A 22,111-nucleotide genomic window follows, 5' to 3' on the forward strand; every position below is an offset into this window, starting at 1 on the left:
TCCACCTTCCCGGCTCAGAGGTTTACTAGATAAGAGACAAGCAACCTAACCGCTCTGTGTCTGAGCAGCCTCACCTGTTAAATGGAGGTGAAACTCTACCAAGCCTATAGGTTTGTGAGAGTTAAATGAGTTCGTGTGTGTGTGTGTGTGTGTGTGCACGCGCGCGCGTGCATATGCATGAGTGTCTGAGAGAGAGACAGAGAGCCCAATGCCCACCTGCCTTACTCGTGCCCCCTTTCTACCTTTCCCCAGCCAAGCACTTCTCTCCATCTTCCCGTACTCTCAATCTGCCCTCTGAAGCCCAGATCTGGTCCCCAACCTCTCTGCTGTTCTTCCAGGATTGTTCCAAGCAGCACTCACCTGCTTCCTAGAGAGGATCTCTCTACTCCCCAGAAGAACTGGGATCTAGCAAAAGGTGGGAGCCCTGGAAACCCCCAACACTGTCGGATGACAGCTCCTAATAACTACAACATCTTAGTTAAGCGCTTAGCAAATGTCATACATTGTCCTTCACACTTCTCACAGACTTTTATCACTTAATGCAATAATCCTATGTGGTAGGTATTACTCTTCCTCTATTTTTCAGACATGAAAATTAATGGTGTTAAGAGCCCTTCAAAGATTCCATATCTGGTGCTGTGGCTGGGCGGTGGGGGCGAGGGGAGCGGTGCTGGGACTCGGAGCGTGTCACTCTTCAGAGGCAGTGCATCCCAGAAGTCAAGGGTACAGGCTGCCTGAGATCAAGTTCCACCTCTGCCTCTTAATAGACTATGTCCTTAAGCAAAGTACATAACCTCCTCGGGCCTCAGTTACCTTATCTATGAAATAGGGGTAATAACAGACCCACACCCCTCCCCCTGCCCCGCTGCTGTGGTGGTAGAATGAAGTACTGGCACAGAGCCTGGCACACAGGAAGTCTATAGAGGGCCTGGTCATTAACATGATGCACTCCATCCCACTCAGTTTAAAGGCGGAGATCCTGAGGCCCAGAGCAGGAAAGAGCCATGGACTTGGTGGTCCAGCTGGGCCTTTAGTCTTTTCCTCTTTCTCACCTAATAGGTGCCCTTTGCTTCTGCTTAATTAGCTCAGCTCTGTTTTATAAAGTCCTATCCTATGACTCAAGGGAGGGGAGAGGTAGAGATGAGGGACTCTCTCCTTAGGCAGACTGTGAGAGGGTACAGCCTCCTCTCCCATCTGGACAGGATTAAAGGAGAGCAATTCATTCACCTCTTGGAGAATTCTTCACACCCCAACCTCCTGTGGACAGCCCTGACTCACAGGGTCCCTGAGGAGGGTGAGTGGAGCCCCTGGGGCAGTTGCAGAGATGCCAGCTCCATAGGAGCCAGCCACTGCTTTCCCCCACCTTCAACTCCAGCAGCAATGGACATGAAATACACACCCTGGGCCCTCTGCCATGCCCCCTCAATAGCCCAACCATCTGCTCCAATTCTGAGTTCCAAATACAGGACATTACTGAAGACTGCCAAAAACACCAGGCTCCCGCCTCCTGTGGTTTCCTCAGCCTACAGTGTTCACCCATTCATCTAGCCCTCAATTCTCCCCTGCCTTCAAATGCCTACCTATCCCTTGGGCTGAACTCAAGGGTTCTCAACAGCAGCTTCTCATTAGAATTGCCTGGGGAGCTTTTAAAATCTATGGTGACTATGACAGACCCAAGCTTCTGATTTAATTGGTTTGGATTGTGGCTTGAGTGCATTTTTCTGAAAGTTCCCCAGTGATTCTGATGTGCAGCCAGGTTTGATAAGCAAGGAACCATTTTCAATATATGAATCCTTCCCAAGAGAACTCATCTCTTCCTCTCCAGAGCATGCCGGCGGGTGAGACCTCCTCTCCAGCACTGGCCTGGCCCCTCCCAGGATGCTGTATGTGCAGCCTGGCATCCGTCTCCCTTGTCTCTGCCACGACATCCCTGTGAACGGGCCTATCTTGACTTCTCAGCCCAGAATTCAACAAGCAGGTGTGCGATTAAACTGCACACAGCTTACCCCGAGGTCCCTGTCCCACCCCAGCCCCTGCCTCTATTCTTCCCTCCTGAATGCTTTTATTGCTCAACCCCAGATGTGTCTGAGACATGAGATGCAGGAAAAATGGACCTGGGTTGGAGCAGGACACCCGGGTTCCAGACCCACCTAAGCCTGATCCTCCATGTGATCCACACCATCCCTTCCCTCCGGACTCAGCATTCCCAAGTCCAAACAGAGACTTGGACCAGACATCCTTGGGATATTCGTTTGGCCTCCTCCAACTATGTTCCCTTCTGGAACCCCTGCCTCAGTTTCCCTCACTGATGGGGCCCCGAACCCACGTTCAGCCTTGGTTAGGGCTGAGCAAGAGCTCAGCTGGAGGCAAAGGCCAGCATGACCCAAAGTAGCTCCCTCACCAGTTAATGTTCACTGAGAAGCAACTGGCCGGGGAGCTCTGTCCAGTGGGACCATTACATTTAACTGGGCCGCAGATTAATCAAGTGTTTAAACAGATGGTGCTCAGAGGAGCCAGGAGGATCCAGAAGGAAAAATGAATCCCTCTGGCCTTAGGCAGCATGGAGCCAGTCCTCCAACGATTGAGGCAAAAGTGGGGCTGGCAAGGGCTCTATGATGCCCCCTCCCCCAAATCCCCAACTTCCCCGGAGGCCAAAACCTGATGGTGTTTTTGCTTTATGTGCCTTAGCTTCCCATCTGCACAATGGGGAGTTTGGCAGAGGAGGGGTTCAATGGGGCCACTGGTTCTCACCAGGGGTCATACCACTCCCTTGGGACATTTGAACTGTTAGAAGGCATTTTGTGGTTGTCATTGTGGTGAGGGACATCATGGGCATTTAATGGGAGAGGCTAAGAATGCTCAGTGTCCTGCAATGTGTGCTTCCTCCAGCACAGAGAAGCAGGACCCTCCTCAAAGGCAGCTCCAGGAGAAGCATTGTACCCGAGCCTTCAGGACTGCAGTTCCTGCTGTTGCTTCTTCTCTGGCTGCTGATGGAATGAGCAGAGGAGGTGGGAAAAGACCCCACATTACCTGCCCTGGGTTGACCAAGCACTTTACAGCTCAGCCACAGGCAACAGCTGTGTCCCTGCTGCCACCAGGCCCATGCTGCCTGCTAACAAGCTCTTGACAGCCACTATTCAGCCCAGGCACCAGTGCTATCCCAGCCCCTGTGGGAGAGAAGGCAGCCATGTCCAGTCACCCAGAACAGCCGCGAGGCATCCAGGGCACACCAGCCTTGAGGAGGGTGACCCCAGCATCATTGCCCAGAGCAGATCCAGGACATCAGTATCCTGGAGGGCTTTCTGAAGGTCCCAGAAACCCATAGCCTTGACCACTCTCTGCTAAGTGGGCCTGAGGACAGGAAAACAGTTTAACAAGCTGGCACTGGGGACATGGCATGCTCCCTGCTGCCCGGCTCACCTGGAGATGAATCATTGAAGCCCATCAGCTCATTGGCCCTCTGGATCTTCTCCAGGCACATGGCTTGCTCCTTCTTGAAGATGCAGTCAGAATGCATGGCGGGGGCCTGTGGGAGAACACAGGACGGATGGTGGGAGCGGGCACAGAGGCCTGCCTGCAAGCCCTCCTACCAAAGCCCACGAGGCAGTGTCCTGGGGGGAGTAGGGAGCAGAACCAGAGAGGAAGGTGACAATAGATGTCAGGGCCAGCAGAGGCCCTGGCATTCACCTTGAGAGATACTATGAGGACTCTTCTCAGTCACCAACTCAATGTGTGGCTTTGGACAGGTCCCACTCCCTCCTTGGGTCTCAGTTTCCACATCTTATAATAATAGGAAGCATAGACAGCACTTTACTCTGTGCATGCATTATCCTGACTGTCATGTGTGTGCGTGTATACGGGTCTGGAGAGTACTATGAAGTACTACTCTTATCATTTTCCATTTTATAGATGTGGAAACTTAAATACAGAGATGTTAAGTCACCTGCTCAGAGTCATATGGCTCAGTAGATTGAAAAGCGAGGACTGAAACCCAGGAGGTCTGACTCCAGGGGCCACAAGGCCACAACTGCAGTTTAGGGGAGAAAACAAGGGGTAGGGAGAAGTCGGGCGGAGAAATCTCATTGTTCGTCTTCTCCAGGGGCTCAGGGAGAAGGTGCCCCCAGCAGTTGCAGGCTAAGGAGCAGTGGTGCCATTTAGTGGGGACTATTCACCACCCTTATTTACAGAAGAAAAAACGGGGGCTCAGAGAGACTAAGAAACTCCAGCCCAAAATCACACAGCTAGTTAACAGCAGATATGGGCATCAAGTTCAGGACAAGTAACTTCACAGCCCATGCACTGCTACCATGACAGCTGCTTCCAAATGCTGTCACTTTAACTCAAACCCCCAGGGCAGGGATGGTTCTCAGGGGGATGTCAGCAAGTGAGGAGGCAGTCACAAGGCATTTGAGTTGCCAAGGGCCATGTTTGGGGACGGAGTCCAGTCCCTACTATTCACAGATGTGCAGGCAGTTTCCAGGGAAAGGGATAGGCTTGTCTGACCACACAGTGAGTCAGGGCAGAGACAGAACTGGTACCCAGGGTCCTGAGGAAAGCCTCACCCACTGCTACTCTGAACTCTCAGGTCGAGTGATGGGACCAGTACTTGGGAGTCCTCCTCTGCTCACTCCCCATCCCTACCTTTGCTCAGGGAGAGATCTGCGCAGAGGGCAGTCTTCTGAGTTCTATCCTGGGAGGGCTTGGTGGGCTGGTGATGAGAAAATCAAAAGAGCCTTCGGCAGCCCTGACCAGAGATCCTGCATTCAGCTGAGCAGATTGTGTACTGTGCAACTCTAAATGTTGCCGCACAGTACCATCAGAAAGATTTGTACATTTTATAATAAATTCTGGTCAAATCAATGAAGGTTCTTGAGGAAGGTACATCTTTTCTGATTTACACAAAGGCGCTGGGGGGCCCAGTGGTGGTGTTGGCAGAAATACCAGCCGAGTGAATAGTTGAGCTGAGGGCACACAAAAGACATGAGTTCTCTAGAGCAGGGGCTCAGGTGAGCCTGGGGCTCCCAGAGGAGATGTTCCTGGGCTCTTACCATAGGCAGCAGGAGGAGAGCAGCCAGGGAGACCTGCACGACACCAGCCATGATGCTTCTTGGCCAGCACTGCTGGCTTCCCACTGACAGCAGCGGTGGGTCAGCCCCAATGTGTCTCCGTGCTAGAGAAGAAGGAAAGGTGTGAATCCTGTGGGCCCAGTGCTGTGGCAGGGTTGGGGAGGGGTGAGACCACCTGCCTTCCTCATTCCCCCAGCTCCCTGCAGCATGGCTCTCGGCCTCCAAGGATAACCCCACCTCCATGCCTGCATCTGTCTTGCTCTTTCTTCATCTGCCCTGCAAACATGTGCTAGGCACTCAGTCTGTGCTCGGTGCTGGGGATACTGTGGGCACACACTGGCTCAGCTCCAGCAGTCTCCTGCATGGTCTGGAATGGCTTTCTCCTTGGCACTAGAGGGATTTTCTCCCCAAATCCTTGCATGTTCACCCTCCTCCACAGTGACAAAGTTTTAGCTGGCCACGTGCATGCTCATCTAGAGATACTTCCTGGTCTATCTTGCTTGGAGGCGTGTGTACATGATGAAGTTATTAGCACTTATGGAATGTGGGTGGCAGCATGTGGCCACATCTGCACCCTCTGTGTATGAGGGTGTCGCATGATCTCTGCTCCTGCTCTTTCACCCTTCCCAAATGCCAAACCCCAATTTGACCGTGTGGACATGAAGAATATCTGGGGGTATAGGCAGCAACACTATGAGAGGAGACAGGATTGCCAAGTGACCTCGTGGAGCCCAGCCACCAGGCCTGCCTGGAGGGCTCACCTAGCTCCAGACTGTTAACGCCAAAGGGAAGCCACCTTCCAGCTAATTTACCCTCTGAAAGGGCCTCTTTGTTCCAGCTGCCTGGGAATTACACCTAACAATTACACCCTCTTTTTGCCCTACCTCACTCTATTGCAGGATGAAGCCTTGAACCATGACACGGGAAACACAGTGACAGCTGAAGTGTGTGCTCAGGCCTCAGACCTACTGGAGCTCCAAGGAAGCAGGTCTGCAAGGACTGGAGCCACTGGTGGGGACCAGACAGACAGGTTACAGGGAGTTGAGAAAGGAGTCTGCAAGAGCACCCTCCCAGGGGAAGAGCATACTCTGCTTCTAAACTTGATCATTACTACAGATACCCTACAACACAGCAATTCTGCATCTGAGAAATGTCTGCACTTGGACAAAAAGAAGCATATGCAAGCATATTTGCCACAGCATCCTTTAAAATAGCATCAACGATAAAAAATGGGGCAGCAAAGCATCCATCAACAGGCACTGCTATATAGGCTCTGGCACAGCCATACAATGGTTATGATTATTTTTAAATTATTACTATTAAATTATTATAAAAGAGATTGAGTAGGCCCATATCAGGGCACTGCTAACCCACAGGTACCTGGCCCAGGAGGCCGTGGGGGGCCCAAGCAAATCCTTCATGTGCATCCCAACCATTAGTCCTTGCACACCCCCTACCAGTGGGGCAGAGCTGCTGCACCACAGGGGCCTTTGTGTCCCTAACTCTCTGCCTAACCATGTCCCCTCCCTCTCTCCTTGCCTCCACAGGCCCTCTCCAAGCTCAAGCTGGAGATAAGCATCCAAAAAGGAGAAATTAAACCAGCTTCAGGAGGGCTCAATAAAAGGGAGCCCCCACCTCCCCATATTATGCACCAGAGCTCACTCAGAGATGCTGAGGGAGGCCTCAGATGTCCCCAAGAGATGCTCCAAGAAGCCTGGGGGGCATGGCAACACTGGCCCAGCCTCTTGGTGTGGGCCAGGAAGGACAGGGCAGACTGCCTGACCTCAGCACTCCTGGGTACCCTGAGGCACCATCTATGCCAGGCACTCAGGTTTCAATCTCTGTACCACTCCCAAGGCTTGCCTGGTGGCCACTGTCTGCCTCTGGTGTGACCTAGCACTGGTGGCCCCCAAAGGGCTTGGTCATTTCTACCAGCCCTGGGGATCCCAAGGCTCTGCCTGCAGAGACTACCCTCCTGACTTTGCTTGGCTGTGATGGAGGAGTGCCTGGCACCAGCGACCCTCGGCAGACTTTCCAGGCCAGCAGAGGGTTGCAGGGAAATCCTGCAAGGCAGAGAGCCTCCATGATTAGGGGTTGATTCCCTGTACCTTCCACAACCTCAGGCCAAAAAGGTGAAAACAGAACTCCTTGCTTTCAGCGACACCTTGAGATGGCAGCAACACTACCCCCATCGGGACTGGGCTGCGTCCCCACCCCACACCTCAGTGGATGCTCACTGCCTCCCTGGCAAGTCCTAACCTCTGACCCAAGTATGCAACCTGGGCTGCCCACTAGAGTCACCTGAGCTTCCCAAAAAAGACCTACCCAAATGAATTGGAAACTCTCAGCTGCGGTTTGGGCAGCAGTGCTGTTTAAAGTTCTCCAGGTGATGCTTATGTATGGTTAGGATTATAAAGTCTGTTTTAACCTTTATTAGAACCCAGGGAGCTGGCACAGAGGAACCAGGATTTTGAAAGCTTCTGGTGGGGTGGGGAAGCAGGTGGAAGCAAGCAGACAGAGTGAGTTTGTGTTTTGAGGACTGGTGGATTTCTGATTCTGTTTCTCTCTTTCAGACATACACACACAAAAATACACAGAAACAGGTCCACAGAGACGAGCATAAAGACATGTCAACCCTACAGAGACAAAGACACTTATCCCCAGGGCCACCACTTGGAGGTATTGATAAAAACTCCCATGATGGCATACACAGGTGGAAGCATACACTCCCATGACAGGCAACTATGCACACATACACATACACACACACACTCCTTCACGGAGACAGAGGCACACATACAGAACAAAGATATGTGCAGATGCAAGAACACAGCAATTCAGATATTCAGAAATGTCACAAATCAGACTGTAGATACACAGAACAATTCACACTTACACTCACCCTGCAAAGGCATTCAGATATAGAGAGGAAATCAGATATACTCGGATTCAGATATGGGTGCAGGTATATCACAACACATGTGTGCACACGTGTGCACAGGCGTGCACACACACAGGGACACCCAGACTTGCAGGGGCCTCACCCCTGCTGTGCCAAGGGCAGCAACTCAGCTATAGCTGCAGTGGGCTAAAGACAAGCTCCAGCAGAGGCCCCAGCCCCGACACACCCCCAGCCCTCTGCTTCATCACAAGGCTGCTTACCAAGAGACAAGTGTGCCCCCAGCCCAGTGACCCAGTGCAAGGGATCTGGGACACTCTCAGTAGGGCACCTCCTCTGGAACTAGACTCAGGGTTCTTGATTCTGTTACCTTCTCTTAGTCTCCCCCGATTACAGTCCACTCCCTGTCTAACTGGACACAGACACCCCTGCTAGCAAAGAGGAGGAGAGACAGAACCTCGGTGTTCCCAGGCCTAGACTCCACAGGGTACTTCAGGGATCACAATCACCTCCCTCAGCCTCTCTCCTCTCTGGGTGGTAATCCCTTCTGCCCCTCTAGGCATTTCTGCCCCCACCACAACCCTGCCCCGCCCCCTGCTGGACAACGCTCAGAGTTTACAGACTTAGGCCGCCTGCCCCAAACCCAGTGTTTCTCTGCTGTGTCCCTCTGAGATGCGGCCCCCTTGTTGGCCACTCCAGCCCTCTCCTCCTCTGGACTCTCCCGAGCCACTAGTGATACCCTCAAGGGACAGGGCAGGCCCCACCACTGCAGCCCGGGGTTGAACTCTCCCCTCCCTGAGGATGGATTTCAGCCCAGCCACAAAAGTGGCTCAGGATGGGAAAGTGGGTCACCCCATATTCCTTGGCACTCTCTCTTGGGTCCAGGCTTTGTTGGGGCAGATAGCTTTTGAGGACAATTAAACTCACCTCCTGGCAATTAGTATGGCCGACTTGGGACCATTTTACCAGCGGTTTTAGCCTTAGGAGCTTGGAAAAACTGCTTAACTTCTCTGTGCCTTCTTTTTATCATCTGTAAAATGGGAATAATGGTGACGTCTATCTCATAGATGCTACTGTCAGGCATCAGCAAATGAATACAAATAAACTATAGAGTATGTACTATAGCCTGGCACTCAGTAAGGCTTATACTGTATCTCGCCACTTTGTGTTCAGACATTTTGCACTCTCTTGCTGTCACCTCCACCCCCACGGCACCTTGTCACATTCAAAATGGGAACAGCAGGTCTCCTGCACTTTTATTTACTAGTGGCTAACATTTATTAAATACTCAGTATGTGCCAGACACTCTTCCAAGCAAAAAACTTGTGTGAACTCATTTAACCTGCCTGAAACAGTTACTAGCATTAGCTCACTCTATAGCAGAGGTGACCGAGGCACAGAGAGGGTAAGCCACTTCCCCAAAGTCACACAGCAAGGCCCCAGTAGAGCTGGGAAGTAAACCCAAGCAGTCTGGCTCCAAAGCTGGTGCACTCCATCCCTATGCTTCCAGTGCCCCCTCTTACTGGTCAAAGAATGATCAGTTCAGAGCCGGCTGGAACGCCATTGGGAACCCCCATGCACACCTCCAGGGGCTGGTCAGGCCCGCCACTACACCCGTCCACATATCTATGTCTAGTTTCCTCCTTAGGAAGAATCAGTTACAGACACATCATTTCAGACCTGAAATAGACCTTAAAGCCCACCTCTAAAGGTGTGGATGTGGAAACTGAGGCCAGAGAAGGAGACATACTTCCTAAGGTCACACAATATAGAGCCTGGAGGCTTGCCTGGCAGGAATGGGATGTGTGACAGATACCTGGACTGTAAGGGGATTCAGGGAGGGTCCCAATAGCACAGCATTCCCCCTTCCCTCCTCAGGTCTCATAAGCCCAGCCACCGAGCCTGGAGTGAAACTGACTACAGTAGCAATGTTCTCCCCTGAATCGCTGCACCAGGCAGCGGTGGCTCCTGCACACAGAGGATGGCGTCATCAGTCAGCACACGGGAGTGAGCAGTGACTCACTGGGCTCACAGACTTTCTACATCTCTGCGTGGAGGGCAGAGACCCTCCAGCCATCGCCCTACTGTCCAAAGCCCTTCTGCTTCCCCTGGCTGAAGGCAACTCCGCTCCTGAGATGGGCACTTGCCCCACTCCAGCGGCTGGCTCAGGCCCACAGTGGGAAGCTCTGATGTCCCTGTGCCCTTCCCAACCAGCCCTGAGCAGCGCAGGTTCCCCTGCCTCCTGTAAGCCCCCACAGGGGTGTGTGAACAGCCTACCCTTCTTGGAGCCACACAGCCCTGGGACTCTTATCTGCCCCTCATAGGGCTGGGCCATCCAAGCCACCTCCTACTGGAATTCTCTGGCCGCTGAGCATCCCTCCCCTCACAGGGCAGGGCAAGCCTGAACACCAGAAAGAAGACGGCCAGGCTAAGTACATCACTCACCTCCCCTGCTCTCCCCATGCTCCCTTTACTCATGACAGGGAAGCCAGACCGCTCCTACTTCCTCCTCTCCCTCCTAGGGCCAGGAACAAGGGAGAGAAGGCTGAAAGATGAAACACTGCCCCCCTCCCTCTCACCCCTCAAAGGGAGGGACAGAAGCTGCTGCACAGAAGGAGGGAAAACCCTCTAGAACCTCTTTCCTCAGACCAGAGCTGATAAAGGACACAGACAAACTCCTGGGCCAGGGGCCTCCTGGCAATCTCAAGATTAATCATTAATGCTGTCGCTATTCTTTGCTCTTCAAACTTTCCCCTTTCAGAGTCACTGGATCCTGTCCACAGTGAGTGACAGGAGCCAGGCCACCAGATGGGCCCTCAGTGATGATCCCACTCATGCCCTGCATTTCACAGAAGCTTGGGTGGGAAACCAGGTCCAAGGCAGAGAAGGGCCAGGCTGGGGCACCCGTGCACATTGGCAGTATCATCCCATCTCACTGGTGAGGCACGGAGGCCCTAGGAAACCAGGAAACTTCCCCAAGGCCATGCTGCAGAGTCCTTCTTCCCAAAAAAATGTGACCTGTGAGGAATCCTCTTCCATACTGTATAGTACAGGGATCTCCCCTGACCTGGAGGAGTCAGGGAGTGCTCCCCCAGGCCAGGCAAGAGGAGGGGAAGGAAGAAGGCAGAAGATAAATGCAGGGAGAAGAGGAAGGTGGGAAGGGAAAGGATGGAAGGGATGAGAGGTAGAGGGAGGGGAGGAGGGGAACAGGAAGCCTGGCCAGAGGGAGGCACAAGCTTGTAGACAATGTTCATTGAGCACTCACCAGGCAAGGTGTGTGGCTTGGGGAGGAGTATCTCTGCACTGACAGCCTCTCCCTTTGTGCAGACCCTGGGTAAGCTGCAGCCTCTCCTAAGTTAGCATGAGCCCAGCTCTGATGTGTGTGTGCCCACAGCACCTGGCACAGGCAAGACACATGAGTGCCCAGAAAACTTGGGCAAGTGCCCCTGGATGAGTTTGAGAAGGTGATTCCAGGGTGTCAAGGAGCACAAGAAGACATCATGAGGTGATGAGGTAGAGGAGAGAGAGGGTGGAGGGCTGGTGCCAGTCCGTGGAAGCTGGGGAGTTGTTCCACCCAACAGAAGAGTTAAAACCAATGAAGAGTTGTGAGCAAAGGAGTGCAATAATGAGCTTTCCATTTAGAAAATATCCCTTCAAAGGCTGGGGAGCAGAGACGAAGGGGAAAAAACGTAGGCAGAAATGTACCCTGAGGCCCTTTTCTGGATCTAGGCTAGAGGTGATGGGGGACTAAGGTGAGCAAGAAGGCAGTTGGGGTGGAAAGTGGGGGACAGAACCCAGAGACTTGGAAAAATGAGAGAGGAGTGTCTCCTTGGCCCACCTCCTCACAGGTGACAGGAAGAAAATATCAGGAGGAGGCAGTACAGAAAGCAAGAAACAGAAGGCAAGGTGTAGTTCACTATGCAAGCCTTAGATCAGCAGCTGAGAAGTTCAGCGGTGCCTAGGAAGGAGCTATTATCTATCTGTATATATTTGTCTCAGCCACCCCTCTGCATTGCCCATTGATCAGGAGGGAAAGATGAGGGCAGCTAAGGCAATACATGGAGTCTGCGGAGAGCTGGGATGAGAGTGCCCAATCCAAACCCCAACGTCCTCCAAGAAGCCTACTCAGGCAGCACCTGCCCTTTGTGACCTGGCCCTCCACTGAGAAGCCTCAACCCTGAGATGAGGAACACCTCTCCTCTGAGCTGTTTCAGGTCTCCTTGTGTTCATTGTGAGTTTCAAGTTTTATCTAGAAACAAGGGGTATGCCCAGTTTTCCATGTGGCTTCCCCACCCATGGGGATGGGCACAGACTTGGACACAAAGGGTGAATGGTAAAGGGGGCTCAGGAACTGTTTGGCAAGCTCAAGTGACAGCAGTCAGCTTTTCAGTCTTTAATGTTGTCTTCAGTTTTTAGAGTGGGGGAAATTGATCTCGGGGACAAAGAAGAGGACAATCTGAAGTAGGGTGCTGAAGCCAGGCAGGGAGCCTCTCCTGGGCCTGACCCATTAAACAGATGGGCATTCAGGGCTCCTAGAATGAGGCGAAGCATCCAAGGTGCAATTGGGCATTTCTGGCTATTTCAACACTAAGCCCCTCCCTTCGTCAACCTCTCTGACCATTTCTCTTTCCTAACCTTACAACCCAGGAGCTGGCAACCCCTTCCAGCCCGTCAGATCCAGGCTATAGCCTATTTTTGTACGGCCAGTGAGCCAAGAACAGTTTTTACATTTCTAAATGATTGGAAAGAATTAAAAGAATCATATTTGATGACACAGGCAAAATGTATAAAATTCAAATTTCAGTGTCCATAAATAAAGTTTATTAGAATATAAGGCTGTTTACATATCATCTAAGGCTGCATTAGACTACACAGTAGAATTAAGTAGTTGCAACACTGTATGAACACAAGGCCTAAAATAATTGCTATCTGGCACTAAACAGAAAAAGGCTGCCTACCCTTGTTCTAGGCTCATGCAATATACATACACACACACACACACACACACTTACACACTTTCCTCAGTTCAATATGCAGCTGGACATTGATTAATGACGAATTTTGTGATCTTCTTTGGACAAATATCTCTGAGTCCCTGGGTGTGCCCAGATCTGTGTGAGAGGGTATGTCTCAATGTCTGCTTGTCTTTCTGGTGTTGCTTGTCACTATTGTGCTCCCGCTCTCTGGCAGGTGTCATAGAAAGCCTATATGCTTCCCCAGCTGTGTGTCACTCCCTCTCTGTGTGTCACCGTGGGAGTGGCTGCCACCATTTGCCTCTGACGGCATCCAGAGCTCGGTACAAACACGTTGCAGCTGAGGAGTCTCCAATCTCAATCTTGCCAGGCAGCTGGACCGCTAAGCCCAAACCATTCAGACCCTGGAATCTTAGATTCCTCTCTTCAGGGGTGGCTGAGGGTCTCCAAGACCCCTAGGCCTTCTGGGGTGGAAAGCCACTTAGCCGCCCTTGTTTGGGGCATCAGACCTCTGCTTACAAATCTGTCCAGGACAGGAAACTCACTGTCACCTCCAGTGTCTGCCCCAAGGTGGGTGGGTCTCAGGAAAGCAAGGCCTTCCTGGCACCGAGCTAAACTCTAGCTCTGCACTTGGCACACCCTGGTTCTTCCCTGTGGCAGACAGCACAAGGTGTCCTCCACTTAATCGATGCCAGCCCTAGGTCAATGAAATGCTTGTCCCGGGAGGGCGGCAACCTGGGAAACTCAAGCCTAGGTCCTGTCCCCAGGAGAAAAGCCACCCTGTGGCCTTAGCTTTCCTAGCCTCTCAGTCACATATACTCCCAGGTGTGTATTTATTTCTTCAACACAATTGAGTGAGTGTCCCAAAGTTGATGCACAACAGAGAGAGGTGGCCATGTGAAAAAGCATGGGTCCCAAAATGTTTCTCCAATCAATCCCCTCCCAGCCTGAACCTTACACAAAACAGGACTTAACGGCGCCCCTTAGCCTAGATCAGTCCTTAGAGTGCAGGAGAAGGATCCTTCCAGAGTCTCCTCACAGATACCTCCCCTCACCGCATATGGGGGCAAACAGGCTTTGGGGGTCTTGTCCCAGACACCCAGACATATATGGCCAAAGAGGAAAAGGACCCAGCCCGCCTTCACCATCACCCCACACACACTTGTTGATGGATTGGTAGGAAGATCTGGCCCAGGGCCCACGCAGCATGTTCCATCTCTAATTTGTATGTTCAGATTTCAGCTTGTGTCCATGCTGGTGCCTCTGCCTGCCCTCCCCAAGGTCAGTGAGGAGCAGGGCTTAGCTTAGGACTGGGGACTCCACCAGTCCCACTTGTACCCAGCACCAAACTCATTTAATTGGGGTCTCCTGAGAAAACCTGAGTGCTGCCTGCTGCCCCTGCCCCCAAAGGCTCAAACACAGTTTTCCATCTTCTTGAGAATCCTAGAGCCACTCAAAAGCTTCTAGCCTGACCTTCAGGACACCTTGCCTGCCTCTGGCCAGCTGCAGTCTCAGGGCAAGTTGCCCTCCACATGCTGCATCCAGCCCCTTCCCATCCCCCAACTCCTCCCCAGGGCTGCTCACCGGAAGAACCAAACGCTGTGCCTTTGGAGAGGGCCAGGGGGGCTTTGTGGCTCATAGAAAGGCTGGGGAAGATAAAGGGAGTCTGACGCACCTGCACTCAAAAACATAAAAATGGTTGGAAGAATTAGCAGGTGTCCACCACCCCACCCCCAGCATCTTCCAAAGTGGGGCTGAGCTCCATCCAGGGGTGAGGCTCTGCTCCTCAGCTCCAGGTGAAATGCAATCGGCTTCCGGCTGGGCTCCCTCCTGACGGTCTAGCTGCATCCATTGGCTCCCCAGTCCCTTCTGAGCCCCCTAACCTGCCAAGGTCCCACAGAGGATGTGGCCTCCGCCCCCAGCAGCTGCCGCTTTAAAAAGCCTCTGCCTTTAAGGCAGCAGGCAGGGGTCTCGGTAGGCCCACTTCAGCCTGGGGAGGCCGGTGTGTTGCCCCACAAACCCCGCAGGGCATTTCTTCTGGGGACCACCTAAGCCCTGGCTTCCCCAATCCCAGCCCCTCCGCACCGCGGGAAACCGAGACGACGCTCTTTTGAACAATCCTGAATGTGTCACCACAGAGGGGCATTCTACGCTGGCTCCTACCACAACCCCTACCTAGCACATTGCTTGTCCACCCCTCAAACCCCATTCGGACTGTGCTACCTAACCCCGGCAGACCCTCCAGCCTTGCCTGCTGATCCGCGTAGGCGCGTCCGTCCGCCTAGGGGTAGGGAGACATGTCCCTCTGGGTCTCTCCAGCCTCATGGCTTCGCTGCCCCTGGTCTCCCTTCTCCGCATCGGAAGGGGTGCAAGATATCTAGGCCGACCCCCACCCCGGCAGGCTGCGGCGATCGGCTGCCCCAAGCGCGGCGCCAGACACTTGGGTTGGGGGGTGTCTGCCTGACGCGCAAAAAGGGCGCAGCGGCGGAGGGGGCTTCATTTCGGATCTGGAGAGGCTTGCCCGGCGCTGGCCTCGCCAGCTCTCGGTCAGTGCAGGTCGCGGCTGGCGGAGACCGCCGAGCCAGAGGAGGGGATCCGAGGTCCCGGCTGGGCGAAGGTTCTGGAGCCGGGAGAAGACGGCTGAGGCGTGGAGGGGCAGCCGCGGCGGGGCGACCCTTACCTGCTCACTGCGGGGCCTGGCGGCAGGGCCGGGGCGGACTCCGCAAACGACGTGCAGCCAGCGAGTCCGCAGCCCGCGCCGCGCGGGGATGGGGAGCGAGTGTGCGGAGGAGCGCGCGCCAAGCTGGGTCTCCGCGCCTGTGTGGCCGTGGGCGGCCGGGGTCCGTGTGTTCCTGCGCAGCGGCGTATGCGTGTACGCACGCGGGGACCACGCTCGCCCGGAGCAACAGCCGCCGCCGCCGCCGCCGCCAGTCCCCGCCCGGGGCCGAGAGCAGCGCCCCCCTTCGCCCGTCCCGCGTGGCGCGGCAGTCCAGCCCGGCTCTGTTCTGCGGACGCCGCCTCCGCCACCAACCAGGCCGGGAGCTGTAGAGAGCCGACCGACCACCGCCTCCGCCCCCCACCCACCCACTGCACACTTTGCAGGCTGGGGAGGGGGAGCTGCAGACCAATGAGCGCCCGGGGGCGGGGTTAGGCCGAGGGCGGTGCGGTCGCGGCGCGGGGCTGCTCAACTTGACCCCAGCCGCAGCACAGACCTGAGCTGGAGCAGCTGCTGGAAATCCCAGTGGCGGGGTGGGGGGCGCTGAGGCGGAGGCGACAGCCCCATGTCCTCCGTCTGTGGGCTTCCAAGGCCAACCACCCTCTTTCTACTCTTCCCATCGAAGTCGGGACTAGAAAGCCGTCTTTATTCTCCCTAGGTCCTCAAAATTCCCTGTGTGTCAGAGCCTGTCTTCCTCCTCCTCCAGGAAGCCTTCCTTACCAGGCAAGTCTCAGACCCTCCTTGGGCTCTTCTTTGCCCCTACAACCCAGGCCTGGGAGGGTCAGCTAGTTTTGGGGTGCCTGTCGGGATGTACTCAAATGTGACCCCCCTCCCTCAGAACGACTAGAAAATGGATGGTGATGCTTACACGACAGAGGCAACTTCAAATATCACACTGCCTGGCTCCAGTCCCTGCTGCAGGACAGCTCTGTGAGCCTGGGTAAGTGACTTGGCCTCTCTGAACTTGAGCTTCTTCATTGAGAACCTTAGTACTGGCCCCAGGGCTCTTCACAGCAGCATAAATAAAAATGCTGCACTCACCCCATAGTAGTTTCTCCCTGGTATCATTCATTCATTGATGCTGAATGAATTACTGTTAATACTGTTATTACAGTCCTGTCCAACCTCCTCCTAGTACAAATGGCTTAATGAGAAGAACTACACAGGTAAAGGTGGCATGGCGGGGGTTGGTGGTGAAACCAAAACTTAGCTGAGAGTAGTTAGTTACCCACTCCCAGGCAATTTCTTACCCTCTGCTCACCCCAGCCCCCAGCCCCCAGCCCCCAGCTGCTCCTGCCTGCCTCTGCTCTCAGTTTTTGGTCCCTGCCTCAAGCGTCACTGAGAGCTTTTCAGTTCTGCAACCAGGCTCTTTTCTTGCCCTTTCAAGTAAATTCTTGCTCAGCTTCATTTTGGGCTCAAGTTCCAGGTATAGCCACCTTGTTGAGGAGGCCTCAAGGAGGGGGAAGGAGGAGGGAGAGTTCTGAGCCTTCCTTTGGGGACCTCAGTCTACCAAAGAAGAAAGAACCTGTGGATGGAGAGGAATCCATATGGAAACTTGAAAGAAGCAATCAGAGGTTCCAGAAAGATGTGTGGAGGTTCCTAGGTCCATGTTTCTCTTTGCTGACCAATGGCCACTGATCCCCATTGGCACAACACACTGGTAGTCTGATTGGCTGATATTCCGTTCAGTACAGGAAAGCTTCCTGGTGGAGAATATCTGTCTTGCCTACATCAAGAAAGAATGGAGAGAAGAGGGCCAGGTACTGTGCTAAAATCAGACACACAGGAGACCTCCCTCTAATCCTGGCTAACCCCTTCTTAGCTCGTTGCCCTAACCCTTAAGAGCCACTTTCTTCATCTGCGTACAGCTCTGGTGTTGTGAAGATCAAATGAGAGGCTGTGTGTAAAAGCTCTCTGTAAGCTGTGAAACTAAGTGTGAGGGAAGGAAGGCTGCCAGGAGCCTTAGAGTCAAGAGAGATTCAGAGTGCAGGGTGTAGAGGGCCTGGGAGTGAGAGGAAGGGTGGAGATCGAGGTCACCTATGGTAGAGCAGCCTGTCCTGGGAATGGGTATGGCCAGTCTTCCAGATACAGCGCCTCCCACTCCACTCTAAAGTTCAGGGTTGACTTCCAGATTTTTTCCCTTTTCATTCTCTTGTTTCTCCAGTTTCCACTGTGGGTTCCAGATCCCCTGGAAGGGGCCAGTGGGGCTGGAAATCGAGATCCTACTCTGCCCACTACCCACCAAACCAGTCATTCCCCCATCTACTCAAAAAGAGGCACTTTTTTTCTGGTAGATCCACCTGGAGGTGACACCTCTCTAACCCTCTCAAAGTTGCCATGTGGGCTAGCAGCACTTGTAGACTTAGATTCTAATCCCACTTCCCCCAGTAGCATCAGCCTGGAACAAATATCAGAGCTGGGATCCAGGAGGGTTGTCTAGTCCCCTTCTCTATGGGTGGGGTGCCTTATTCCAGAGGGGCAACAAGACTAGCCCGAGGAGACACAGGCAACTTTCTTATCAGAGATCTTATCCTGGTGCCCAGCTTAGAAGTGTTCTACCTTGTGAGCTCTCCCCACCCCCTTAATTATGGAAATCAGGCCAGGTTCTCTCAGCCCACACTGTTCTCCACCTGTCTCAGGCATGCCACTGTGGTCTCTCCAAATGGTCTTGGAGGAGGAGATATGCCAGTTCTGTTCCCCGAGTCTAAGCCTCCCCAAGGACATGGCCAAGGTCTCCCTCTTCTCTGCCTCCCCACACACTCACCCAAATAATCAACTTTACCTCAAGATCTAGCCCTGACCTTCTAAGCCAGCCAGCCTACCACTCCCACCCTACCCCTACCTGCCTGCCTTTGGGAAGACTGGAGGCAAGGGACCACCCCTGGGAAGGGTTTTCTCTCTGAGGACCCCCTGAGCTGCCTTCTCTCTCCTAGGGAGGGAGGCTGGGGGCCCCCTCACCAGCTTTTTCCCTGCCTTGAGGTGCTCACTGCCTCACTCCCTTCCACAAGCCAGCCAGCCAGGCAGGCAGCAGCTGAAAAATAAGGGTTTTAATTCAATTTTCTGAGACGTGGCTGAGGGAGATGGATACCAGGCCACCCTACCCAGCATTCATCTCTCCTGAGCAGCAGTTTCCTCCCTGACTACAGGGCCCCCACCCCACCCCACTTCAGCTTTTACACTGCTCAGGCGAGAACAGCACACACAAGGACACAGGTTCTTTATAGCAGATAGCTGACATCGACCGAATGCTCACCACGTCTTGTGCCAATGCTTCTCAACCCTCTGGGTGCTGCAGACTCCCCCTGGGGAGTTTTTTAAAAATACCTACATCAAGGCCTCACCACCCAAGATAATTAGACAATTGGTCTATCATGAGGCCTGGGCCAAAGAATTTTTTACAACTCCCCAGAGCATGCTAATGTGCAGCCACGGTTAAGAACCCCTGTCTTCAGCCCTCTGCTAATGCTTTGCGGGCAAGCATCCCAAGGTAGCACACTCATATCTCCAGAACAGGTTAGAAGTATGCTGAGATGCTGGTCCCTCAGCCCCCTGGGCAGCCATAAGCAGCCTTTTCCATTTTCCTCGGGAGACATACAAATGTTTTCATTTTCTACCGGCAGCAGGGTATGGAAAGGCTGGGAAGTAACTGTCATTTGTGCATTGGCCCATTTAATTCCTGTTTGGGGATGGTGAGAGCCTTGAATGCCAGACTGTGAAATAGTGTTTCTGTCTGTGGGAAAGCTTCATTCAGATGCCCTCTGGTCTCCTTTATCTGCACTCTGGTCAGATGGCCAGAGAGACTCCGAGAAGCCCCAGGTGCCTCAGGGACTGCTCCCTGGAAATCCTGGAAGTGTTAGAGACAGATTAGAGCAAGCAGCAGACAGGCTTTGGAAAGCTTAGCCCCCCGCTAAAGTAGGTAATCCATGCCCATTGCCCCACTAAGGCCTTTTGTCCCTGAATACACAGGCTGCAGAGACATTCCAGTGACAGGACCAAGTTCCCCTGGGAGGCCACGCACCCCAGAAGCAGGTCCCCGAAAGTTAAGTGCACTCCTGTCCCCTGCTGTGTCATAGAGTAGCCAGGAGGTAGCATCCTCATCAGATGAACCAATGCCATCTAGAGCCTTGGACCCTGATCTCAGGGACCCTTGGGATCCTCTGAGAGACCAAGGGAATGAAGGTTAGGTTGCCTAGATCCATGATTGTCAAATTGTGTTCCAAGAGCTCTAGAAATCCTTGAAGCTGCCTCACAAAAAAAGCCTGGAGTGAAGGAGGAAGGGATACCCATGTTCGGAGATGCCTGGGAGCTCCTCAAAGATTAGCCCTGAGTCGTCTGTGTCCCCCACCCACCAGAGGGCACAGCAATGAGTGAGGATGAGCAAGGGGAGAAGGGCTGTTGAGAGTGGGGGCAGGTGGGACAAGGGGACAAAGGACTTGCTTGGACCCTAAATGCTAAGTGCAGACTTGACCATTTAGCACCACCTTTCACAGATGAAGAAAATGAGAGTCAAGAAACAGAAATGATTTGTTCTGTTATGGGGCTAGCTAGTGGCAGAGCGGAGCCAGCACGCCAGTCCTGTGCTCTATCCCCAGAATCATGACCTTAGAAGTGAAGACACACCTCTACAGGGTTGGAAAGTGTGGATGTGTTGGGGGTGGGGATGGTGGAAGTAATTTCTTGAAGCTTGGAGCAATGGCAAGATACACATGTGAAGAGTCAAATGCCCTTAGTCTCTGTCCTCCGTGTACATAAATATCCAAATGCACCCTCATACCCAAACGAGCATATACTCAAATACACGTACTTACTGCTACACCTGAGTACACTGCGCACACATACACATGTAGATTTCCATTTAATATGTATGCCCAGAGGTGCATTCAGAGTCCAAGTATGTGCATGCACTCAGATGCCCAGGCATGTGTGTGTGTGTGTGTCTGTGTACATGCACGTGTGTACACACACGCGCACGCACCCATGCTCTCCACAGATCTGGAATAGCAAAGTACATCTTCTCTACCGAGATAGAGATGCTCCCTCTCCTGCAGACTCTCAGGCAGGCAGCGGGCCTGTCTGCATAGGCATAGCTCCATCACTGTCAGGAAATTCTTGTCAGACAGTGAGTGACGCTTCCCATTCACCTGCTATAGTCTCCTCCCAGAGACTCGGCTGTTTACTCGTGGAAGCTGAGTCTTCTCCAGGGCTCCTGGTTGAAGGAGAATGAAACATTTCCAGTCTCACCTCCAAAGCTCTATCCACAGGACTTTCTTTTCTTATCTCTGCCACCATCCTCTCCTCCACCTTCTGCACATCCTGGCATTCGTGCATAGTATTCTTTGGCTACAGAAGGGACCCTCATGAATATCCTGCAAATAGGCCATATCATCTGTGTTCAGGAGCCACACTGCTCATGTCCTGCCCTCTGCATATTTGCTGTCCTCAGTGGTCTGAGTCTAGCTACTCTTGGGATAAACACCTGCACCCCCTCTGCCTGTCCCCGCTTACAGGTGCCACAGTCAAAGCTAGGTCCCGCCTGCTGTTCGTGAAGCTTCCTGGAGCCTGGCTTGACTGCTTTGAAAATAACATTGTGCTCCAGCCCCACACAAGTCCTGGCTTCAACATAGGGCCACAGCAAGCACGGAGGTGTGGAAATTACAGATAATTTGTGTGGGAGGAAGCAGCCTGCATGAGGCAGGGAACACAGCCTTTCCCAGAAAAGCAGCTCAGGATACTATAGGGCCTGTGACAGCCTGAGCCATGACTCAGTATCATGCAAATGATGCTGATAATTATATTAAAAGTAGGGCAAATAGAACAATCTTTGATGACCAACTGATTGGCAGCTGATGAAACAATCTTTTGCGATGGGTGATGGGAGGACTGTCTGCGAGAAATTCACTGATGCACCCAGGGTTCTAGACCCCAGTTGGGCTGGGCAGGTTAGTATGAGCTGGCAGGATGGGACTGGCTCAAGGCCTTGCATACATTCAAGGGTCTTCTAGCAAGTTACAGCAAACATAGTGGCTGAAACCAGCATACATTGTTTATCTCACTGTTCCCACAGGTCAGGGTCCCCTGCTCAAAGTCTTATAATGCTACAGTCAAAGTGAGTGAAGCATGGGGTCTCATCTGAGGCTCGGGGTGTCCTCCCAAGGCTTTTAGTGGAATTCTGTTCCTAGTGGTTGTAGGACTTAAGGCCCCAAGCTTCTAGAGGGCACCCACCATTTGCTGCCATGTGGTTCTCTCCACTCATGGCAGTGTGGTTCGTCAAGGCCATGGGAGAGAGACTCCACTGCCTCTCCAGCCTGGATTTCTAGGCCCTCTTCTAATGGGATCATGTAATTAGCACAGGTCCTCTCAGGATCTTAACTTTTTGGATAAACTTGAAGACAACTCATTACAGCTTTTAATAACATCCACAGAATCCCTTTCCCTCTGCCACATGATGGCCTGATCA

The 22,111-nt window shown here is 53.1% G+C and overlaps 1 protein-coding gene across 50 annotated transcripts in view; it reads right to left on the bottom strand.

The window, feature by feature from the left end:
- The window catches only part of ADCYAP1R1 (ADCYAP receptor type I), a 58,333-nt gene extending 42,324 nt beyond the window's left edge, over nt 1-16,009 (bottom strand). For 18 of the 50 annotated variants that reach the window (XM_078342046.1, XM_078342040.1, XM_078342037.1 and 15 more), the window contains exons 1-3: nt 15,619-16,009; nt 5,049-5,170; nt 3,421-3,526 (exon numbers count right to left, since the gene is read on the bottom strand). In XM_078342046.1, coding sequence (XP_078198172.1) covers nt 3,421-3,526; nt 5,049-5,099 — 157 coding nt within the window. In that variant the 5' untranslated portion in view covers nt 5,100-5,170; nt 15,619-16,009. Of the gene's footprint in view, nt 1-3,420; nt 3,527-5,048; nt 5,171-5,950; nt 6,075-14,522; nt 14,614-15,189 lie in introns of all 50 variants that reach the window. The other 32 variants (XM_035253505.3, XM_078342011.1, XM_078342013.1 and 29 more) reach the window with 4 other exon arrangements.
- Between the last annotated feature and the right edge of the window lie 6,102 nt (nt 16,010-22,111).

Source organism: Callithrix jacchus, chromosome 11 (assembly GCF_049354715.1).
Source record: "Callithrix jacchus isolate 240 chromosome 11, calJac240_pri, whole genome shotgun sequence".
NCBI lineage: Eukaryota > Metazoa > Chordata > Mammalia > Primates > Cebidae > Callithrix > Callithrix jacchus.